The sequence below is a fragment of the Heliangelus exortis genome, chromosome Z, assembly GCF_036169615.1.
Source record: "Heliangelus exortis chromosome Z, bHelExo1.hap1, whole genome shotgun sequence".
Taxonomy (NCBI): domain Eukaryota; kingdom Metazoa; phylum Chordata; class Aves; order Apodiformes; family Trochilidae; genus Heliangelus; species Heliangelus exortis.
In genome coordinates this window covers 45,787,661-45,806,462 of record NC_092454.1, presented here as the reverse complement: position 1 = coordinate 45,806,462, position 18,802 = coordinate 45,787,661, and the positions used below count along the sequence as shown (strand labels likewise).

At 40.6% G+C, this 18,802-nt stretch overlaps 1 protein-coding gene across 1 annotated transcript; it reads left to right on the top strand.

Annotated features, from left to right (window-relative positions):
* Window positions 1–4,411: 4,411 nt before the first annotated feature.
* On the top strand, window positions 4,412–17,870 carry LOC139790013 (monocarboxylate transporter 13-like). The gene is made up of 5 exons (XM_071731208.1): window positions 4,412–4,536; window positions 8,739–9,055; window positions 12,717–12,860; window positions 13,999–14,805; window positions 16,971–17,870. The coding sequence occupies exons 2-5, from the start codon at window positions 8,854–8,856 to the stop codon at window positions 17,192–17,194; spliced, it is 1,377 nt and encodes a 458-aa protein (XP_071587309.1). The 5' UTR covers window positions 4,412–4,536; window positions 8,739–8,853; the 3' UTR covers window positions 17,195–17,870.
* Window positions 17,871–18,802: the final 932 nt, after the last annotated feature.

Below are 18,802 nucleotides of genomic sequence, written 5' to 3'. Positions count from 1 at the left end.
TGATAGAAGGATCTTCCGTACAACCTTTCAGTGAAATGGAAACTGAGCAGGAAGCAGGAAACTGTGTGAGGAGGAGAAACCAGTTTTTACACACTGAGTTTTCAGGGCTTATTTTATCAAGTCTTTCCTTGTGACACTGTGGTTTTGGAAGAAGCTTGTCCCTCAGGCAGTGGATCTATCCTCTCTTCAATCCTATAACTATCAGTCAACTCACTTTCCGATAGCTACAGTGTTGTAACTGGATGCTCATACCGAATCTATTTTTTACCTTATCTTCAAGGTGGGGGTTTTTTGTCGTTACTACTTAAAACCCAGACCCCATCCCTTAACAATTGCCCTGCAAACTTTAAAATATTTGCTTTGCAAACTTGGTAAGCATCCAGTACTGCTCTGAATCAACAGATGTTATTAGTTGTTTGTCTCTATCCTAGTCTTAACAATAAAACCAGGGAGAACTCAGTGCAAGAATCTACCCTTGTAAAAATACAGTGTGATCTTGTGTAGCTGGTGTTCAGTTCAGATAGCTGTTCTCTTTGAGAACTGATCTGTGCAGGCAGGCTTCATGCTGTCAAGGAAGTTTGCCTTTTTTCTTGGTCCTTATTGCCCCACTTTATCACATAATTCCACAGTACAACACCTAGCTTTGGGTGGTGTTGCATAGGGTAATCTAGTTCAAGAAAATGGCACAGATGACACTAATGAGTTTATATCCCTCAGTATCAGTGCTCTCAACAGAATCCATGTAAAAATCTTTCATAAAAATCAACCAGAGGAAATTTGGGGCTTATTTAGCTAAAAACCACATCTAAGATACCAGGACAGAAGATGCCTCATCAACACTCCAGACATACCAAAGAACTGAATATTTCCACCATCATCCTATAACTAAAGCAGAGTGATTAAACTCTGGTCACTCATTTCAGAACTGGGAGAACCACCCATGAATTCTAGGTTGATAGGGTGCACGGATTGCTGTTTGCATCAGCACTGCTCTTAATCTTTTTGATATGATAAGCTTAAGCAGTGTTTTTCCCACATCCCTGTTTATTAGTACTTATTTTGTGTGCTCCTCTTTCTTACCCTGTTATTTTGTAATGGGAGCTATAATCACAACTGATAATCGCATAGAAAGAATGAACTGGTTGTTGCTTGTTGAAAAATAAAACAAACAACATTTCTTCAGATAGACACACACACACCCTCCACAGCCAATTGAGGCTCTGTGTCACCCTGTCTCTTATGGATACTTTGCCCTCTTTTCCATGCAGGGTCAGCATTTCCTTTGTTATTAGAAGGAGGCCCAGGGCTTGATGGTTTCTTGCAGAGAGGGAAGAACAGCTGACAGCACTCCCTACTGTGATTTCACGACAGAAAACTTTTCCTTTATTTGCTCCCAGCCTGGAAAGATTCAGTCAATTTTAAACTAATAATAATAATTTGTTAAGTTCAGAATAGGATAATTGGAACCTAGTAAAAAAAAAAGCTATTTATTCTTCCTTTATCTATGAAATATCTCATCTTGTACAGTCTGACGGCTTCTGCCGAACCCTAATCTTGAGTCTCTTCAGTGCTTCCTCTTTCTGCTCTTCAGCCCCTCCAATATCTGTTCACTACCACTGCTAGCTATCCTATCTCCACAAAACAAAAGTACAGAAACAACATCCTTTGTCAGCCTATCAACATTATGCAACTGAATAACCTCCCTGCTTCTCCTTCTCTAATCATGTCAAGATTATTCTGTGTTTTTTTCCTTCCAGACCTCAGGTCTCTCCATGCGAGCCTAACTTTCTTACACAGTTTGGTTCAGCATCCCATACCATCTGCTTTGGCAGTGATGTCAGCCTGTTTATTCCTTCCATAGTAGTTTCCCAAATCCTTTCCCATGACTGATAGTAAAAGTAAAGATATGGCTACCTTCTGAATGGTTAAATAATTCTTGATTATGACTTGATTGGACAGAATTTAAGCATAATGTCTTCCTAATCGTGACTCACTGCTATTGTCTGAAGTATGGATATTCCAGGCAGATTCTCATTTCAGTTCCCAGCAAATATTTCATGTATCAGTCTAAGTATGAATCCTCATCTAACTATGAATCCTCATCTAACTGTGGGTCTTTCCAAGACTCTTTACTATAAAGAGTCCTGCTCTTGTTCCTCGTATTTTACAAGATACAAGAAAAATGTAGAGTCTGTTAATCTTTAAAGGCTCCTTCTCATCTTAGTGCTAACTGGCTGTCCTATTGGTAAGTATGAGCACAGCTCGTGCATTTAAAATGGATTTTTAAAAATTATCCAGACTATTAGTGGAAATATTCTCATTTTAATTACACGGCATATCCTTACTTAGTAGTCACTAGGTGTGGCATTTTCAAGCAGCTATTCTTTCTACCTTGCCATATTATCTAATGGATTAAACAGAAGTTTAGAGCAACAGGCAAAACAGACTTCAAAACCCTCCATGGCTTCAGTGGGCCTATGGGTACCTGTCTTTTACTTGTCTTTTTCTTTCCATTGAGTGGCACAGGAAAAGGACAAGATGCCAAAGTCATATGCTACAGTGTGGAAAATTCACATTAGATATTAGGGGAAAATATCAACATGAGAGAGGCACAACACTAGCACAGGCTGTCCAGAGAGGCTTCATCTCTGCTATGATCAACAAAATCCATCTGGATTGTGGTTTCCAGCTCTATGTAAGAAATGTGTTCTTGTTTAAAACAGTCAGTGCCATATGCACATCCCTCTAGACAATACAGCTTAGTGTCATCCATCTGTGCACATAGAATTACCATGCAGTGTATTTTTTTCACAGAAGGTAACACAGGCCTACAGAGTTATGAGAGAAAATAAAACTGTGAAAGGAACAGACCTACCAGTCCAGTTTATACATATCAGGGTGTAAGAAGATCAGACCAAAAGACATTTTTCAGTTCACTATTTCCCAAGTTTCTCAGACAGAATCTGTGCAGCAACATAACACTTAAGTCCCTCCAGCATGGGGAGGAGGAAGAAAGGAGACATGAGCAGTGTCACTGCTGACAAGTTACTCTGAAACTTTAGGTCCACAATTTAGTTTATGTTCCTTATTGGCACCACTGGAGTTACCTGGCTTTCCTTTTCTACAAGTCAGAGTTTCTAGGCTCAGAGCTTAATGGGGTGTGTGAATATTGTGCTATAATTGCCATGTGAACTTCTCCTCTGGATTAAGCAGTCCCATCTTCCAAGTTTTGTTCCTGACCATTTTTTCTGTGTTCTGCATTTTGAAGATGCACTGTAGCTTCTCCAAACTGAGGAACTGCCCCAAGTGGATCAGTTTACCCGTCTAATTCATGATATAAAAGCTCACAGGAGGAAGGTGAAGCAAGTTTTGCAGCAGCTTTCCCATCAGCAGTGCATGCTTAAGTACACTAAAAGAACTACACCATAATTTTTCTTCACCATGATTTTGACTTCTCCAGCCCTACAAAATGGCCCTAAAGAATTCTTCCAGTGAGAAAAAGTACAGTGTCACCACACAAACTTGCTGACTTATCACTTCAAAATTACCAGAAGTATTAAATATATATGTCTCTTAGTTATGCAAGTCAGTTGACCAATAGGTTCATGCCTTCTCCTTTGCACACACAAACTACAGGGATTATTGATCAAGTCTTAAGGTAAGCACACAAGCATGTAAAGAAAAAGAGCACACAAAGAAGCAATCTACTGCAACAATCCACCCTCCTCCTTCCAGCTACTCCAGTGGCCAGGCCATTAGCTCAGTGCAAGGCAAATTGTTAGGGAACACAGAATCAGAGACAATAAACTAGCCATGAAAGCTGAGAGATAGAAGCTTTATGAGATCTCACAGTATATGAGGATTTGGGGTCCCTTAAAAAAAACAAATCACACATCAAACAGACTGATCTGATACAGTGAAATGTTCTGACCACCAGTGTTGCAGTCTCGGGACCAGTGGAGCACATTCAAGCTTCATACGATTTCTGCAGTTGCTCAGCTGTACCCAACACCTGCCCAACTGCTCAGTCACACAGCTGCAAATGAATTTTGTATTTGAACAAACATTACAAGCAGTAGCTGCCCCAGAACACCAGGCGTTTTGAGGTCAGCTGACATGTCTGAACTTTCTGGTCAGCTCAGTAGTCAAGTTCTACAGAAACTGTGGGCAGTAGTCCAAGTCCAGTACAACTACAGTGCAGACACATTATGCACTTTGCCTTGTTTCTCTCATTCCCTCCACCTATCCCTGATTTTCTTCCTCTGACCTCAAGTCAGGACAGAACTTTTTTGTTTTGTTTTGTTTTGTTTTTCTGAGTGTAGGTGGAGTCAAATGACTTTTGGGGAAGGGAGGAGGGGATTCTTATAAAATCTGACAGCTTACACATCCTGAATGAGACCAATTGGTTTGTTCAGAGAGACTGCATACAAGGAGCAATGAATAAGATTACCTGGTAGTTTGCAGCACAACCTCAAGAACTTACATACAACTGAAAGGTGAAGGAAGCCTGGGACAAGGCTGGGATACCTGAACAAGGTAATTTCTTTATGCTATACTTTATTTCAGTAACTTTGAACTGGATGCCCAGAGCATTCAGCAAATCTTTTCCATCCTGACATGTTTTGTCAGGAAATTATGTTATAGATCATATTCATTATGCTTGCTCTTACTTAAGGGGTATTAATGAAAGAAAGGATAATTTTATTAAGAGGTCCTCTTGAATTTGTGTCTGAAGACTGCTCTATTGTAGTTGAAGCTGTGGTGGCATGAGAGGATCAGCAGACCTGATGTGAGCATTAGATGAAGAGCAGAGGTGTGACAAACACAGTAAGTAACTGTTCCTTGGTGAAGGAAGTTTCAGCATAAGTTGAAATTTATTTTTGCATTTCTTTCCATCTTTCTTCTAACATAACTGTTAAAACAAGATGATAAATTGAACTGTTGTTGATTTATTAAAAACCAACTTTGTATTTTGATATAGTTGATTTTGCTAAACAATTCCTATTTCAAGGTAGTCTAATTGGTGGTCCTGTCCTAATGTCAGCCTTTTGTAAAAGTAGTTTTGCCTTTGTGTACATCAAGTGTCTTTTTATTTATTTATTTGTTCACTCAAGTTTTTTGTTTGTTTTTTTGCTTATTGGTAAATCCAAATCCAAGGTGAAGTACTGTGCTTGTACTAGAAACCAAACCCTCACAAGCAAGTCATATGTCTTCATGTAAGCATAAAAACACTTAATGCTTTCCTTATGTATCTTCTTGGGGAACCTATTCCTTTAAAGTGGTAGTTATCACCAGCTCACAGGGAGTCCACCCAGCTTTATTTGGGGAGATTTATATAAAAGTTACATGAAAACAAGAAGACGAGGTTTCATGGCAAGAACAGCCTTTTCTTGAACCCACCAACAAGTTCTTATGCAGTGTGCAGCAAATATATGAAACTCACTTGCTCTTCTGTATGACGAAAATTACAACACGGAACACAAGATAACCAAGTAATGCAAGTATTGGTCTTCATGAGTTTACATGGCACTCCAAAATGCAAGCAGTCAGACAAGCTTTATATAATTTATTGTTGTCTGATAAACCTTCTAAATTATTGACATGAATAAAAGCAAAACTACCTTGAATAACTTGTAGAGCATGAACAGAGGAACACTCGAAGTGCCACAGAAAATGTCTTTGTAGCTCTCCAGCTGCAAAGATAAAGGCTGCACATTTGCCTGCATGTTCTTTATGGCAACATGTGACATAAGGGGAATGATAGTACTTGCAGAGCTGTCTGCTCTTGCTGATGCACACACCAAGCACAGGTGACAGCATTGTGGCTTTCCTGATCAAAGCCCCTGTTTCACAGGACACCAATTACAGCTGCCCTGAGAAAGCTTGGAGGTAGGAGGCAGCAAGATATTAGGGAGAAAGCTAATGCTTCCAGGCATGGCTTTGCATTCTTTTAGGGCTCTCATGTGTGACCAAGTACAGCAGAAAAGGCAGTTTTCCGACAGAATTTTCCCCCTTTCTTTTAAAAGGTTAGTATCAGGGGCAAGAGGAAGAAAGTGAAGACATTAAAACTTTGCCATTTACCATTACTAAATAGCTAAGAGCAAAAAGAGATCTTGAGTGCTTTTTTCCAGCTTATTTTTTTCTCAGTTGTATGTCTGTAGTAAACTTTGACTTGCAAGTGAAGAAGAGATGAAAGCAGAACATGGTGTCAGAAACATCTCCACCCACTGCAACATCTCCACTTTCTTCTACTCTGGTCAGACACTCCAGCAATTCTTTACAGTATATACCTGCATTGCTTTCAAATCTGTAGGGCTCCTGGTAGATAACTACCTCATTAATTAAACCTACAGCTGAAATTGTAATTTCAGTTCGGAGTTGCATGTAACACTGCGATCATTAAAAGGAATGGGAAGATGAATTCTCAGCTGTCACATGAAAGATGTATTTGTGGTCAGGAAAAAGTCTGTTCATTTAAGTCTTGTGAGCAGCAGGGCCTGATTTATATTCCTCCTAGGGCAGAGTTTGCCTAATGAAGGTGAAGGGTGCTGGGTAGTGTCAAGAAGTAGTAGATGTTATCATGTCTGTTTTAGTCTGGATGCTGCCAGGTAAGTGGCAAGATTTCTGCTATCTGTCTTGCAGCAGAAATCATATTGCCTTGCCCAGGCATGTCCATGCAGAGTGCAGTAATATCCTGCTGCCTGGGCAGGCTCATTTAGCCCAAGTGTTTCATCGTTGTTTATGTTCTTCAGTACCTCAAAACAAATGATGACCATGCCACCATGGGCACAGCTTGATCTAGTTTCTGCATTTTCTTACAGTATCTGAGTGCTAATACAACTATTACATTTTCAACCTCTGGAAAGTCTCAGCAGCATTTGACAACTGAGAAAACAGAGACACAGCCAAATCAAACAAATTGCTCAAGGTCACCTAAAAATTGTGGGAATGAAAACCATATTACTTCATACAAACTTCACCCACAAGACATTCCTTCCTCTCTTGTGGCTGAGATTTGAGATTTTCAGGATGTTGTCTGAGACTGTGTGCTACCAATTAATCTGTCTAGCTATGTCTGTCATGCAAATGTGTCCAGTGCCACAATTCAGTCTGAAGTTTGAGCCAGACACATGGCAGCAGAATGATTTTGCTTCTGACCCCTACAGGCCTCTGACAACTTCTTTCCTTAACCTGCTGCAGTGTTTAATCCCTTCCAAGACCATGTACTTCAGTGGGACTAGTGTCTCCTGATTTGCACTGGATGGCTTCTGGTGTTATGAATTCCCTTAACTCTCATCTTTCCCAGCTGCAGACAGGGAAGATATATATTAGAACACTTTCAGCTATCTTTAGCTCACAGTTTCCCTTTTAGAAAAAAACCCTGCTTCCTGTTCCATATCTTTTTTGATCTGCCACATTTTGGACAACATATCTCTTTGGAATTTAGTGTCCATGAAGAAACAAGACAAAAGTTGGGATGTTTCTGTCTCTCAGCCAGAACCTATGTCCTCCATGCTCTGGAGGACAAGTTACTCCAAGTTTGTCACAAAACTTCTTGCAGTGCTGGAGCCATGAATGTTTACAAATGCTCAAATGTTAAAGACAATAAAAATCTTACTCACTGTTCCTTGGAAATTATTCACATTATAAAAAAGGTAATACTGGTTCAGGCCAAAAGCAAGTGTTTAAAATTAACAATTGACTAAGCATAAAGTGATAATTCTTATTTTCTGACTACTTGCATCTTGAAGTCTTCCTGAGCCAGGATCATTTTTAAATATTTTGCAATCCTCAGCAGTTTTGAGCAGCACAGGTTTATCTATTATTTCCATGTAAAATTTCAGTATCCACATTATCATGTGGTAGAGTGTTCCAAAGTTTCACAGTGTTCAGGTTGTGTTCAAACTCCCAGTACCATATCTAATACTGGTTCCCTAATAATACACTCATCAGAGACCAAAGTAATACCCAGTTGCAAGCTGAATACCATTCTCGAAGTTACACATATCCTGTTTTAAATATCACTATGGTATTTGCCAAGTGGAAGTTAAACCTTCGTTTGCAAGGCTGCAGTTTCAGAAAAGGAAATTCCACTGGGTTCAGACATCCAGATAAGTGAAGTAGCTTCCATTTATTTCCATTTATGTGATTATCCAGGGGACTTAAACTGTCAGATTTCCTGCCCTTTTAAAGTTAGGAATCTTTTTTACTACCTCTTACTCTGTTAGACTGGTGATACCATTCCTAGGAGAACCTTGGAAATGTAATTGTACTTTTTCCATGTGCACAATTATGATGTGAGGCTCAGGGAGACAAACAGCTGCCTTGATGGCTTTTAAGTTCATGAAGTCTGTTGTAGTGTGCAGATAACTTTAGAAAGTATGGTATCCTAGTAGACATTTAATTTTCTGGTTGTTACCTATAATGTATTGATTTAAAAAGTGGATGGAATAAAGTTCTTGAAGTTAATAAAATGGGTAGAAGATGTTTACGTGTTTGTCATATCTTTTCCTATCATCTCCTCTCCTATTTTCATATCTGCATTCTTCCTTTTCCTGCCCTCTTTTCCTTTCTTAATTTTTAAGCTTTCTTTGTTTTATTTTCTACTGTCTTCTGTCTCCTGGGGCATTTTTTCCCAGTGGTTCAATCAAACCACTAAAATGGAGGGTATTGTATTTTCACTTGGTAATTACTAGTGTAAGCCATTCCTAGAATCTTATAATTAATTTCTCTAACAGTGGGCCTTCTCCTAATTTACAGAGCTGTTAAAAATTCTCCACCAATGCTACCACTCCAGCGAAAAAGCTAAAAACCAAAACAAAAAACTGAGAGAGGATCTGAGGATTTGAAGAGATGCCGGCCAAAACCAGGAGTCCACCAGATGGTGGCTATGGATGGGTTGTGGTAGTCTCAGCCTTCATAGTGATGGGACTCACTGCAGCTGTCCTCAAGACTTTTGGTCTGTTCTTTGTTGAAATCCAGCAGCACTTCAATGAACTCGCAAGCACCACTTCCTGGATCACGTCAGTAACAATTGCCATCTTTCATCTGGGAGGTGGGTAGAAATGCTCTTCTAGCACTTTATTTTAATGTCTTAATTACTCGAGAAATTTTGAAAAGCTTTCTTAAAAAAACCCCACAAAATTAAAACGTGTAAGGACAATACTTCCTTCTTCTGCCTCTACAGAAAACTAGAGTTGCTTTCTGCTGTAGAATTTATCCGGGTCTCAGACACGGAATGATTTAATGAGGACTCTGTATATACACAGGAATCTGATTGCCTAAAATAACTTCATGTTCCTAGACTCATGGTCTGGTTTTCCAACAGGCTTTAAATCAAACTCATTGGAAATAATCCTAAGAACTGCAGAGCTTTTTGTATCAAGCTCTTACACAAGTTTGTGCAAGTTCATTGGTTTCACAGTGACTTTCACTTTTTCAATGTACTTTAACACATAAAGACTGTGACCCTGCCTAGCAGATAAGCCATGTGCCACCAAAACAGTTATCCTCAGTCCTGTTTTCCCCCTACTTCTCCTTTTGTCTTCAGCAAAAGCCCCCTTCCTTCCATGCATTGTCAGTTCTGCCTCTTCTTTTTACCCCTTAGAATGATTTAAAGTCACTTACCTAACAGAAAACAAGTTTAAAAATGTAATGAAAATCCACTCACTCAAAGAGAGAGCATAAGGAAGGCAAGACCATCCAAGCAGAGGGTGAGGAAAGAGGGTGAACTATCCCAGTCAAAGGCAATGAGCTACAGGATCAGATCAAATACCACATCTCACCAAACAAATGTGGGAAAAATAGCACATATAGTGCATTGGACTCTTAAATTAGTTGCTTACAGAGTCCTTTGTGCCCTTGTAAACTAGATAATCCTTCACCATTTTGATGAGAATCCCTAACATGTGCAGGCAAGAAATGTACAGAATTTGCGATGTCTGCTCTACATATTCTTATACAGCTAGATAGATGCAATAGATAAGCACCCTTGCATAAGAAATGCTATCATAATTTTGTTTGTGAAGACACTTCATTGCATAAATACTATATAATTATATGCATCCTACTCAGTTCACACCTATTGCTATTACTGCTTTCAACTGCAGTACTTCCAAAGAGCAACTTATGTTTCTTTGAAAAATGTATTCAGGAGAACAAGAGAATATTTCAAAATAAAAAGTAAGATGATAAAGCAAGTCATGGGTTAAAAGATTTTATTAGTTCTATAAGCTGCTATTCTTGGTACTTGATTTGCAGTATTAGAGCCTGATTCATTCTGACAGAAGTGAATAATTGAAAAATCATTGAAAAACCTGCTTTCCACCTACTTCATGGACAACAGAAGAGAATAAGTGGAATCTGTCATTTTGTTTTAACAATTAGACTCATCACTGGCCTATTGTGATATTAGTATCATTCAGGCATAATGAACATATTGAGGGAAAAAAAGCCAGTATAAGCAGATAAAAGAACAGAGGCCTGTGGGGTTTGGTTTTGTTGTTGGTTGTTGTTGTGTTGTTCTTTTTTAATTGATATATTTTTACTTTAGGTAGGAATGAATCAACAACAGGTCAGAATAAATAATAATACCAAATATAAGCCTGCAAAGCAGTATTTGCTTAGCCCAGTGTGAGGCTGACCTACTTCAAAGAAGGCATCTGCAATTTTCAGCAGAATTGTTTTTCATTCTTTGAAATTCTGTGAAAATAACCCTCCTTCAGTGACTACAGCTTAATGGCCCCTCCTGAATAGCAGTTCATAATGTTTTAAGTCACTGGGCAGTTTTTCTTATCTTCTTCTGCCTTTGCTTCATTTATGGGGATCAGAAGACTTTATGCTGAAGATCCTCTGAGCCTCCAGTTCTTGGAGCATCTTTACTGGCCTGGCTTAATCTTGCTTAATATATTAATTGTATAGAAGGAGAGCATGTGCTTCCACCTTTGGGGTTTGCACCTGCAACAGGCTCTTCAATTTACCACAGCAGGGATTCTTCCAATCACACACAGATGCTTTCTTTTGGTACTGATGTACAGCTCCTATCTCATCTTTGCAGGTGGTGTTATCATCCATTTTCATTGTTTCTGCATTTTCTGTCTGTTGATCTCTATAACTTCAAAGACTGGACCCTACCTGTCTTCTCCATTTCCAGATCTGTGGTTAGCTTCTTTCTCCCTCTAGTGACTCCATGTTCAATTTCTGCCCATTTCTTCTCCTCAATTGTCTATTTTTTTTTAAATTATTTTTGGTAGTATTTCTACTTGAACAGCAGAACTTCTTCTCATCCTTATATACTTTCATGGAACTCTCTTATTGTCTTGAGTCTACATTTCTCTTGCTTTTTAAAATTTTTTTTCATTTTTAAAAAAAAAAAGTTGTTATTATATGTATATTGCTCTCCAACTGCATATGCTTTTATCCTTTCCCATCCCTCCCACTATATCTCACAGAATTCCAGTATAATTTTTACAAGCTTTTCAAATCATTGCATTCATGCTGTAAATGCTGATGAGACATTTGGGGGTTGTATAATTTCTGGCAGTTGCCTGCTCTTGGTGCAAGTTACGTCCTGCAGGTTTTGCAGACATTAATATCTCTTTGCCAGGTTAATTTCACTATTATTGACCTAGCTACCAAATTCTCTTTTGTCTTACTTTACTTGGCACAGACTAGCATACTACAACCTGCCCCTACAAACTACTATAAATCCTTTGCTGATTTCCCTCCTTTCATTGTATCCCCACTTACTTCAGTTTATGAGGAGGGTTCGTTTTATCCCTGAACTCAAGTTCCCAGAATGCCAATAAATAACTGGAACAAACAACTGACTCCCTGTTTGCACTGGGAAAACCCACCGAGAACTGGCGGTGTTAGGTGTCACTTGGGAACCCTCTAGTGGCGGTGGTTATTTTAGAAGAATCTTGGAGTTTGAAACGATCCCAAAAAACCACAATGTTTTTCCATGGCAGGCTTGGCCTTGATCTTAATTCTGTGATGCTGATGGAAAAAAAGCCAGATAGTCTAACTGATCCTTAGCTAAGCAAAATATTCCTACAGTCTCAGGTGTTTCCAGACAGTGACTGTTTTTTCCAATTGCTGCCCCATGTCAGGTCGGTACCAAGTGTGTTACAAGTTCCAGCACTCTAGTGAGAGAAACTGTACCACTGAAATAAAAATTTAAGAAATTAACTTTTAGTTTCCTGGAAAAATATTAATCTCAAAGTAAACCTCGATTTTTGGTCCTTTATAAAACACCTGCAATTCCACAAATAGATGAATTTGCAAAAGATTAAGATTAGTTTTCTCCAAAAATTTTTCATACCAGCCATATCAATCATACATTCTTAATAATACAATTCTTACAGATTAATCTAGAGATTCTATGTCTGGCCTTCTAAGATGCCACACAAATTTCCATCATGTCATTAGTTTACCTTTACATGAAACTCAGCAGAACAGTTCTGCAAGCAAGGCACTGCAATGCTCTTTTCCTTTAAAAAACCCCACATATTTCTAACATATTTTACAATCTGTAACTCAGGGGACAGTAATTTCCCTACCATCAGGGATCCCATTTTAAAATCTCAGTGGAGACACACATTGTAAGGATATTTCTCCTCCAAATGCTTTATTTCATTGTGTGGTCCCGTTGACTGCCCTAATGTTCCTAAATTATTTATCTTTCTCCTATTTCTCCTATTTTGCTGGTGACCCAGCCCCACTTGCCAGCTCACTATGTGTACGATACACCCATAGGGCAGTTGTGATCATTGGAGGACTCCTCGCCTTTTCAGGAATGGCACTGGGATTTCTGGGACTCAACATGGTCTGGATGTATGCAACGACTGGCTTCCTGCAGGGTATGGCTTTATGGATTTCTTTCACCAGCAGTCAGAGCCCTTATTTGAGGGTGCTAATTGTAGGAGTTTGAAAATCTGGTTTCTATTTTGATTTTGTGAGCAAGTATAACCAGCAACCCTCTCGAAAGGTCATTTCCCTCAGGTCCCACTCTGGAAGTAAGAATTTGTGCTAGAAAACTGCAGCAGCAAAGAAGGTGAATAATTAGATGATAGTATTTTCCACCTGCAAATCATATGCAACCAGAAAATTAAAAGTGGTTTTGTTTTTACTCAGAGCCAGAATCTCTGTGAATGTTTAAGTACCCCAGAATACCAAATTACAAGGATATTCAGATTCCAAATTTTGTACTTTGTCTCAAATAATCTTTTGTTTTGAACACAGGCCCAGACTTTCATTTCATTCCAATTCTTTCCTTTACCCTAGGTGAAAACAGGCCAGAAACTTGTTCCCATCAGCTAGCAGATTTTTCTGAAATTGGAAGAAAAGCTGGCAGGGAGTAAAATAATTCATTCCTAGTTCCATGCTGGATGCCTGAGAAAATGTCTGGAATTTGAGCCCTTTGGCAGCACCAGGCTGCCAAATAGTTTCTAGGGAGCTATTCAAATCACTGTAATGTAGAACAGGTTTGAAGACTGGTCAAAACAGTTGGCAAGAAAATGAAGCACAAATAGAGGGTAATACATGAGATTCCTTCATGTTCCCTCTCACCTTCTACCCTGAACACAGCCCAGCTTGATCTGACAATCCTATCTAGTACTAGATGGACATGGACAACATGAACACTCTGAGGTCTGTCTAGTTTCAACCACATGGTCATGTGAGTTCTCACTCAGTGACAAAACAACTTTTTTTTTTTTCCTCTTAATTTTTTTCCCTCCACAGTGGGAATATAATTGTGTATACTCCATATTCCTGCTTCTTTTCTTGATTGTGCAACTTATTCTTACGAAACATAGGACACAAGATACACTCTTCCACATAGTACAGCTGATCTCATGCTTCTGGTGGGAACAAAGATGTTTTTCTTTCATCAGTTTTCAGCTTTGCAAAAGTAGAAGCAGTGCCTGCTTTAATTTCCCCCTTTGCTAGATATCTCAAAGGTGTCTAATTGGTGCTACTTGTATTGGTGTTTTTCAGGACTTGGGATTTCCTTTTCATGGACACCAGCCATTAGCATTGTTAGCCATTATTTCTCCAAGAAAAGAGCTTTGGCCAATGCTATTGCCAGTGCTGGAGAATGTGCCTTTGCATTCACGTTTGGGCCATTTTTCCAATGGTTGATCAGTCAGTATGGATGGAAAGGTGCCCTCCTGATCATAGGTGGAATCCAGCTGAATATTTGTGTCTGCGGAGTGCTGATGCGACCTCTGGCAAGCAGCTGCCTCCTTGAGGCAAGCCACTCTGAAACTAAGAAACCACCTGGAAACGGTGCATCCAGGACAGACAAAGAAGACAGGTCTCCCATCACAAACAAAACCTTCAACTGGATGCTTGTGAGGCGACCGGAGTTTGTACTTTATGCCATTTTTGGCATATTGGCTGCTATGAGTTTTTTTGTCCCTCCATTATTTTTAGTTCCTCTTAGCTACAGCCTGGGAATAGATGAATCATGGACTGCATCCTTGCTATCCCTTTTGGCTATGGTGGATTTTGCAGGCAGGCTGCTGTGTGGCTGGTATGCCAACCTCCACATCACCAAAACTGTTCATTTGTTGACAATGACAATCACACTGATCAGCATTTCCCTGCTGCTGTTGCCACTCGCTAACAGTTACCTGTCCTTGGCAATATTCACTGCCTTCTATGGATTCTTCTTTGGTACCACAGTCGCTGTTCACATTACAGTGCTGGCAGATGTTGTAGGCATGCCAGATTTTGACAGTGCTCTAGGGCTTTTCATGCTCATTCGAAGCACTGGAGGTTTTGTGGGGCCTTCTCTTGCTGGTAAGTTGCTACTCTATTAAATACAAAAAAGGAAGTTTACGAAAGGAAGTTTACAAAAAGGAAGGGGAGCGGTAACTCAAACTGAAAAAATCTGGACCTGGACCCAGATTTTCTCCTTTTTTTAGCTCAGGGAATCTGGACCAAGAAGTACAAGGGAACAAAGAGTCCGTTTAATTCCTTTCCAAAATACCTTGCTTCTACTCTTCCCTGTGGTTTTATAGATAGTTTGTCAACACGGAAGCAGGGAAGAATGGCAGGGCTTGCATGGGGGTATTTCTGCTTCCTGAGTCCCACAGAGTCTCATTTGATGGGACTCCCACTGCTTTGCTATGAAAGTGTACTTTTGGGACAAGCAGCAGATCCATACTTTGAGAGAAGAAACTGAAATTTGAGAGTAGTGAAGTTGCATAGATGCTGGTATTGTTGTGAGGGTTTCTACAGAAGGTCAGACTGAACAGCTTGAAATACTGGGCTAATGTGAACCTCTAGGAGATGCTTGCAGAGATGCCTGCCATTTTCAGACAGTATTTGACCTAGCCAATATAAGAAATGAGGGAGCACATAAAAAGTGTGGGAAAAGAAAGCCGACAATGAGACATCCCAGGGATTTATGGGCTGGCTATGAGATAGAGTAATCATGGAAAAATTACACAACAAAGAAGCTGTATAATGGAGGTACTTTACAAAGTGACATGGCAGAAGAATTATCAGTGTGACTTGTCAAATGTAGATCTGAGTCCTCCTTCAAAGACCACTGCTCATACACTGACTGCAGTGAATTTTGTGGTAATGACACCACTAATGGATTGCAAATGGGTGAGACTGAATAGTGGACCATTTTAATTCATTTTTTAAAAGATAGGAACCAGGAAGACGTAGATATTTTGAGCCAGAACAGTATCAAAGCTCTGAATAAAATACAAAGATAATAACACATTTATATAGTGGCTGGTCAATAGTACTGATTACCTGGGGATCAGTGTGACCCCTTTGTGTATGTATAGTAAGCTAAAAAGAAGTTATGGAAGAGGAGGGAACCCTCAGTGTTTCTTAAACTTTCCTCTCCTACTTTAAGAGTAAGCTCTAAAAGATTTGGATTCAGAGTTCCTCTGCCTAGCAGGACTGATGTTAGATCAGAATGAGGACTATGGAGCACACTAAATTTTTACAAACTTTCCTGTGGGAGACCAAGCAGCCTTCACCAGCCTTCATGAACCTGCCATCAAACCCACAGAGCAGTGCTGCTACTGTACTACTGGTTTTTTCATTGTGGTACATGATGGCATTAGGCATTTTGGTTGCCTTACAGCTACCTAAAAAACAGGGTCTTTTCTTTTGTTAACAGCTGTGACTCTTTGTAAAATGATGCAAGCCCCTAACACTGCAGACAATCTCTCCAACTGCGTCTCCAGCAGAGGCCTCTCCTCTCCTTTTTTCCACCCTCTTGCACAGTACAGTTATGGTCCAGAGTACAGCAGATGATGAGTACATCAGAGAACATGGGGTTACAAAGCAGTGTACAAAGCTTCACAAACTGCACAGTTTGGCTTTTTTTTTTTTTTTTTTTTTTTTTTTTCCCATTACCTTGGTTACCTTACCTGCCCATATTTCAGGCTGGAAAGTGCTTCAAAATGTCTAGCACTTTGCTTTACTAGCAATTCACTGGTGCAAAGTAAATGAGATGTGAATTGTGCTTCAAATTTTAAAATGCTATAATGGGGTGATATTCCATGTGCTCTTGATGTAGAAAACTGTGGGAAAGCTGCCTTTGTGACAGGATGTGCCCACACTGGTGAGTAATTCACATTATAGCAGCATTATAGTACATTAAGGAGGTCTATAGGAAAGCTGGGGTGTGACTTTTCACCAGAGAGGATACTGACAGTACAGGGGTAATGATTTCTAACTTGAAGAGGGGACATTTAGGTTAGACACTAAGAAGAAATGCTTTCCTGTGAGAGTGGTGGTACACTGGAACAGGCTGCCCAAGGAAGTTGTGGCTGCCACCTCCCTGGAAGTGTTCAAGGCCAGGCTGGTTGGGGCACTGAGCAGTCTGGTCTAGTGGGAGGTGTCCCTGCCCATGCAGAGGAGTTGGATCTTGATGATCTTCAAGGTCCTCTCCAGCCCTTGCTGTTCTATGATTACTGTCATTTGTTTCTCTCCAGGTCTGCTTGTGGACATGGCTGGAGATTATAGAGCAGGCTTCTACATGGCAGGAGCTACTCTTGTTCTATCAGCTGGATTTTTAATTACCCTAGATCAACTCCAACAGAGAAAAGAAAGAGGAAACCACACTAATACTAAAGAAAAGTCAATATTATCCTACCCTTCTCTTCATCTCCTGAAACTTCAAAACAGAAGGTATCAAGACCATGACATAGTAGTGTGACTACACTGGAGATCTTACAGAATTCCAGGACATATGGAGTATTTTATTTTCTCCAAACTCAGTATTAGTAGGATTTATTAAATGATGGAAGTTTTGGACAGAAATGTTTGAAATCCAGTACAAAAGTCATACGTTTACACACAAACCACACCAGTAACATTACCGTATTATTTCATTGTTGAAGTTGCATTTTGACTATGCATATCCTCAACACAGTCCCACAGGGCCATGATAAGCAAACTCAGAGAGTGATGCTCTAAATGAAATTACCATGAGGCGTGCACACACCAGACAGAAATCCACCACCCAGATAGAGTGCAGCCATCACTTCCAAATAAGAAGAGGCATCAGCTCACAGATGTTTAGCCTGGAGAAGAAGTGTTGAGTATTTTCAGTTGTCTTGTGTTAATGCAGTGGTGTTTTGGAACCAGGGGGGAGGGGACATAGGGATGGCTCCTGTGAGAAGCTGCTGGAAGCTCCCCTGGTTCCAGTCCCTGCCCCACCTCTGCCCAAGGGCAAGCAGATACGGGAAGCTGGATGCACCTCTGCGAGTAACGTGTTCAAGAAAGGGAACATGAAACTGCAAAAACATAGGAAAAGGACCTGCAGAGCAGAGGATTAAGTGAGAGAGCAATACGAGAGAAAACACACCAATGTCACTGATGAAGTGGGGGGAAAGGTGTCCAAGCAGAGATTTCCCTGCAGCCCCTGGTGAGATGTCAGCTGTACCCTGCAGCCCATGGAGGAACACAGGGGAGCAGTCCCTGAGGAAGCACAGTGAAACATTCCTTGGAGAACCGTGGTGGGGCAAATGTGGATTTGTAGCCCCTGAAGTGTCACAGGTGGGCAGATGTGAAGCAGCAGCCTGTGCAGGATCATGGAAAGGGGCAGATGTGGATCTGCAGCCATGGAGGACCCCGTGCCAGAGGAGGTGACTGCTCCTGAAGCAGCCGTGACCCTGTGTGCAGCCCAGGCTGGAGCAGTCTGTGCCTGAGGGACTGCACCTGTGGGAGGGACTCATGTCGGAGGGGTTCCTGAAAGACTCTCCCGTGAGAGGGACCCCGAGTTGGAGCAGAGGGAGAGTGTGAGGAGAACTCACCCTGAGGAGGAAGGAGCGGCAGAAACACCGTGCGGGGAACTGACTCTAAACCCCCCCTGCCCCCCCCCTGTGCCCTGAGGGGGAGGTGGCAGGGAGGGGACCCGGGACTGGGAAGAAGGGAGGGCTGGGAGGGAAAGTATTCATATCTAGTCATGTTTCTCTTTCTCCTTGTAGATTAAATTAGTTATTTCCTTCCCAAGTTGAGCTTTTCTGTTTTTGCCTGTTATCGTAACTGGGGAATGCAAACTTCCCTGTCCTTGCCTCGATTCACGAGCTTTCAGGTGAGTTTTCTCCTCCCTGTCCCACAGTGTTTGGTACCAGCTGGGCCTAAATTGGGACATCAGCAGACAGAATGTCAAAGCACAAGTGCATGGGTAGAGTTTTGAGAAAAAGGATGTACAGGCACTCTACAGAGGAGGGCTGGATTGGATAAATAAATAAATCTGATAAATGGGGAAAGTTACATGATTTATAAAATTCACTTGAGACAAATGCAGTCCTGAGTATCA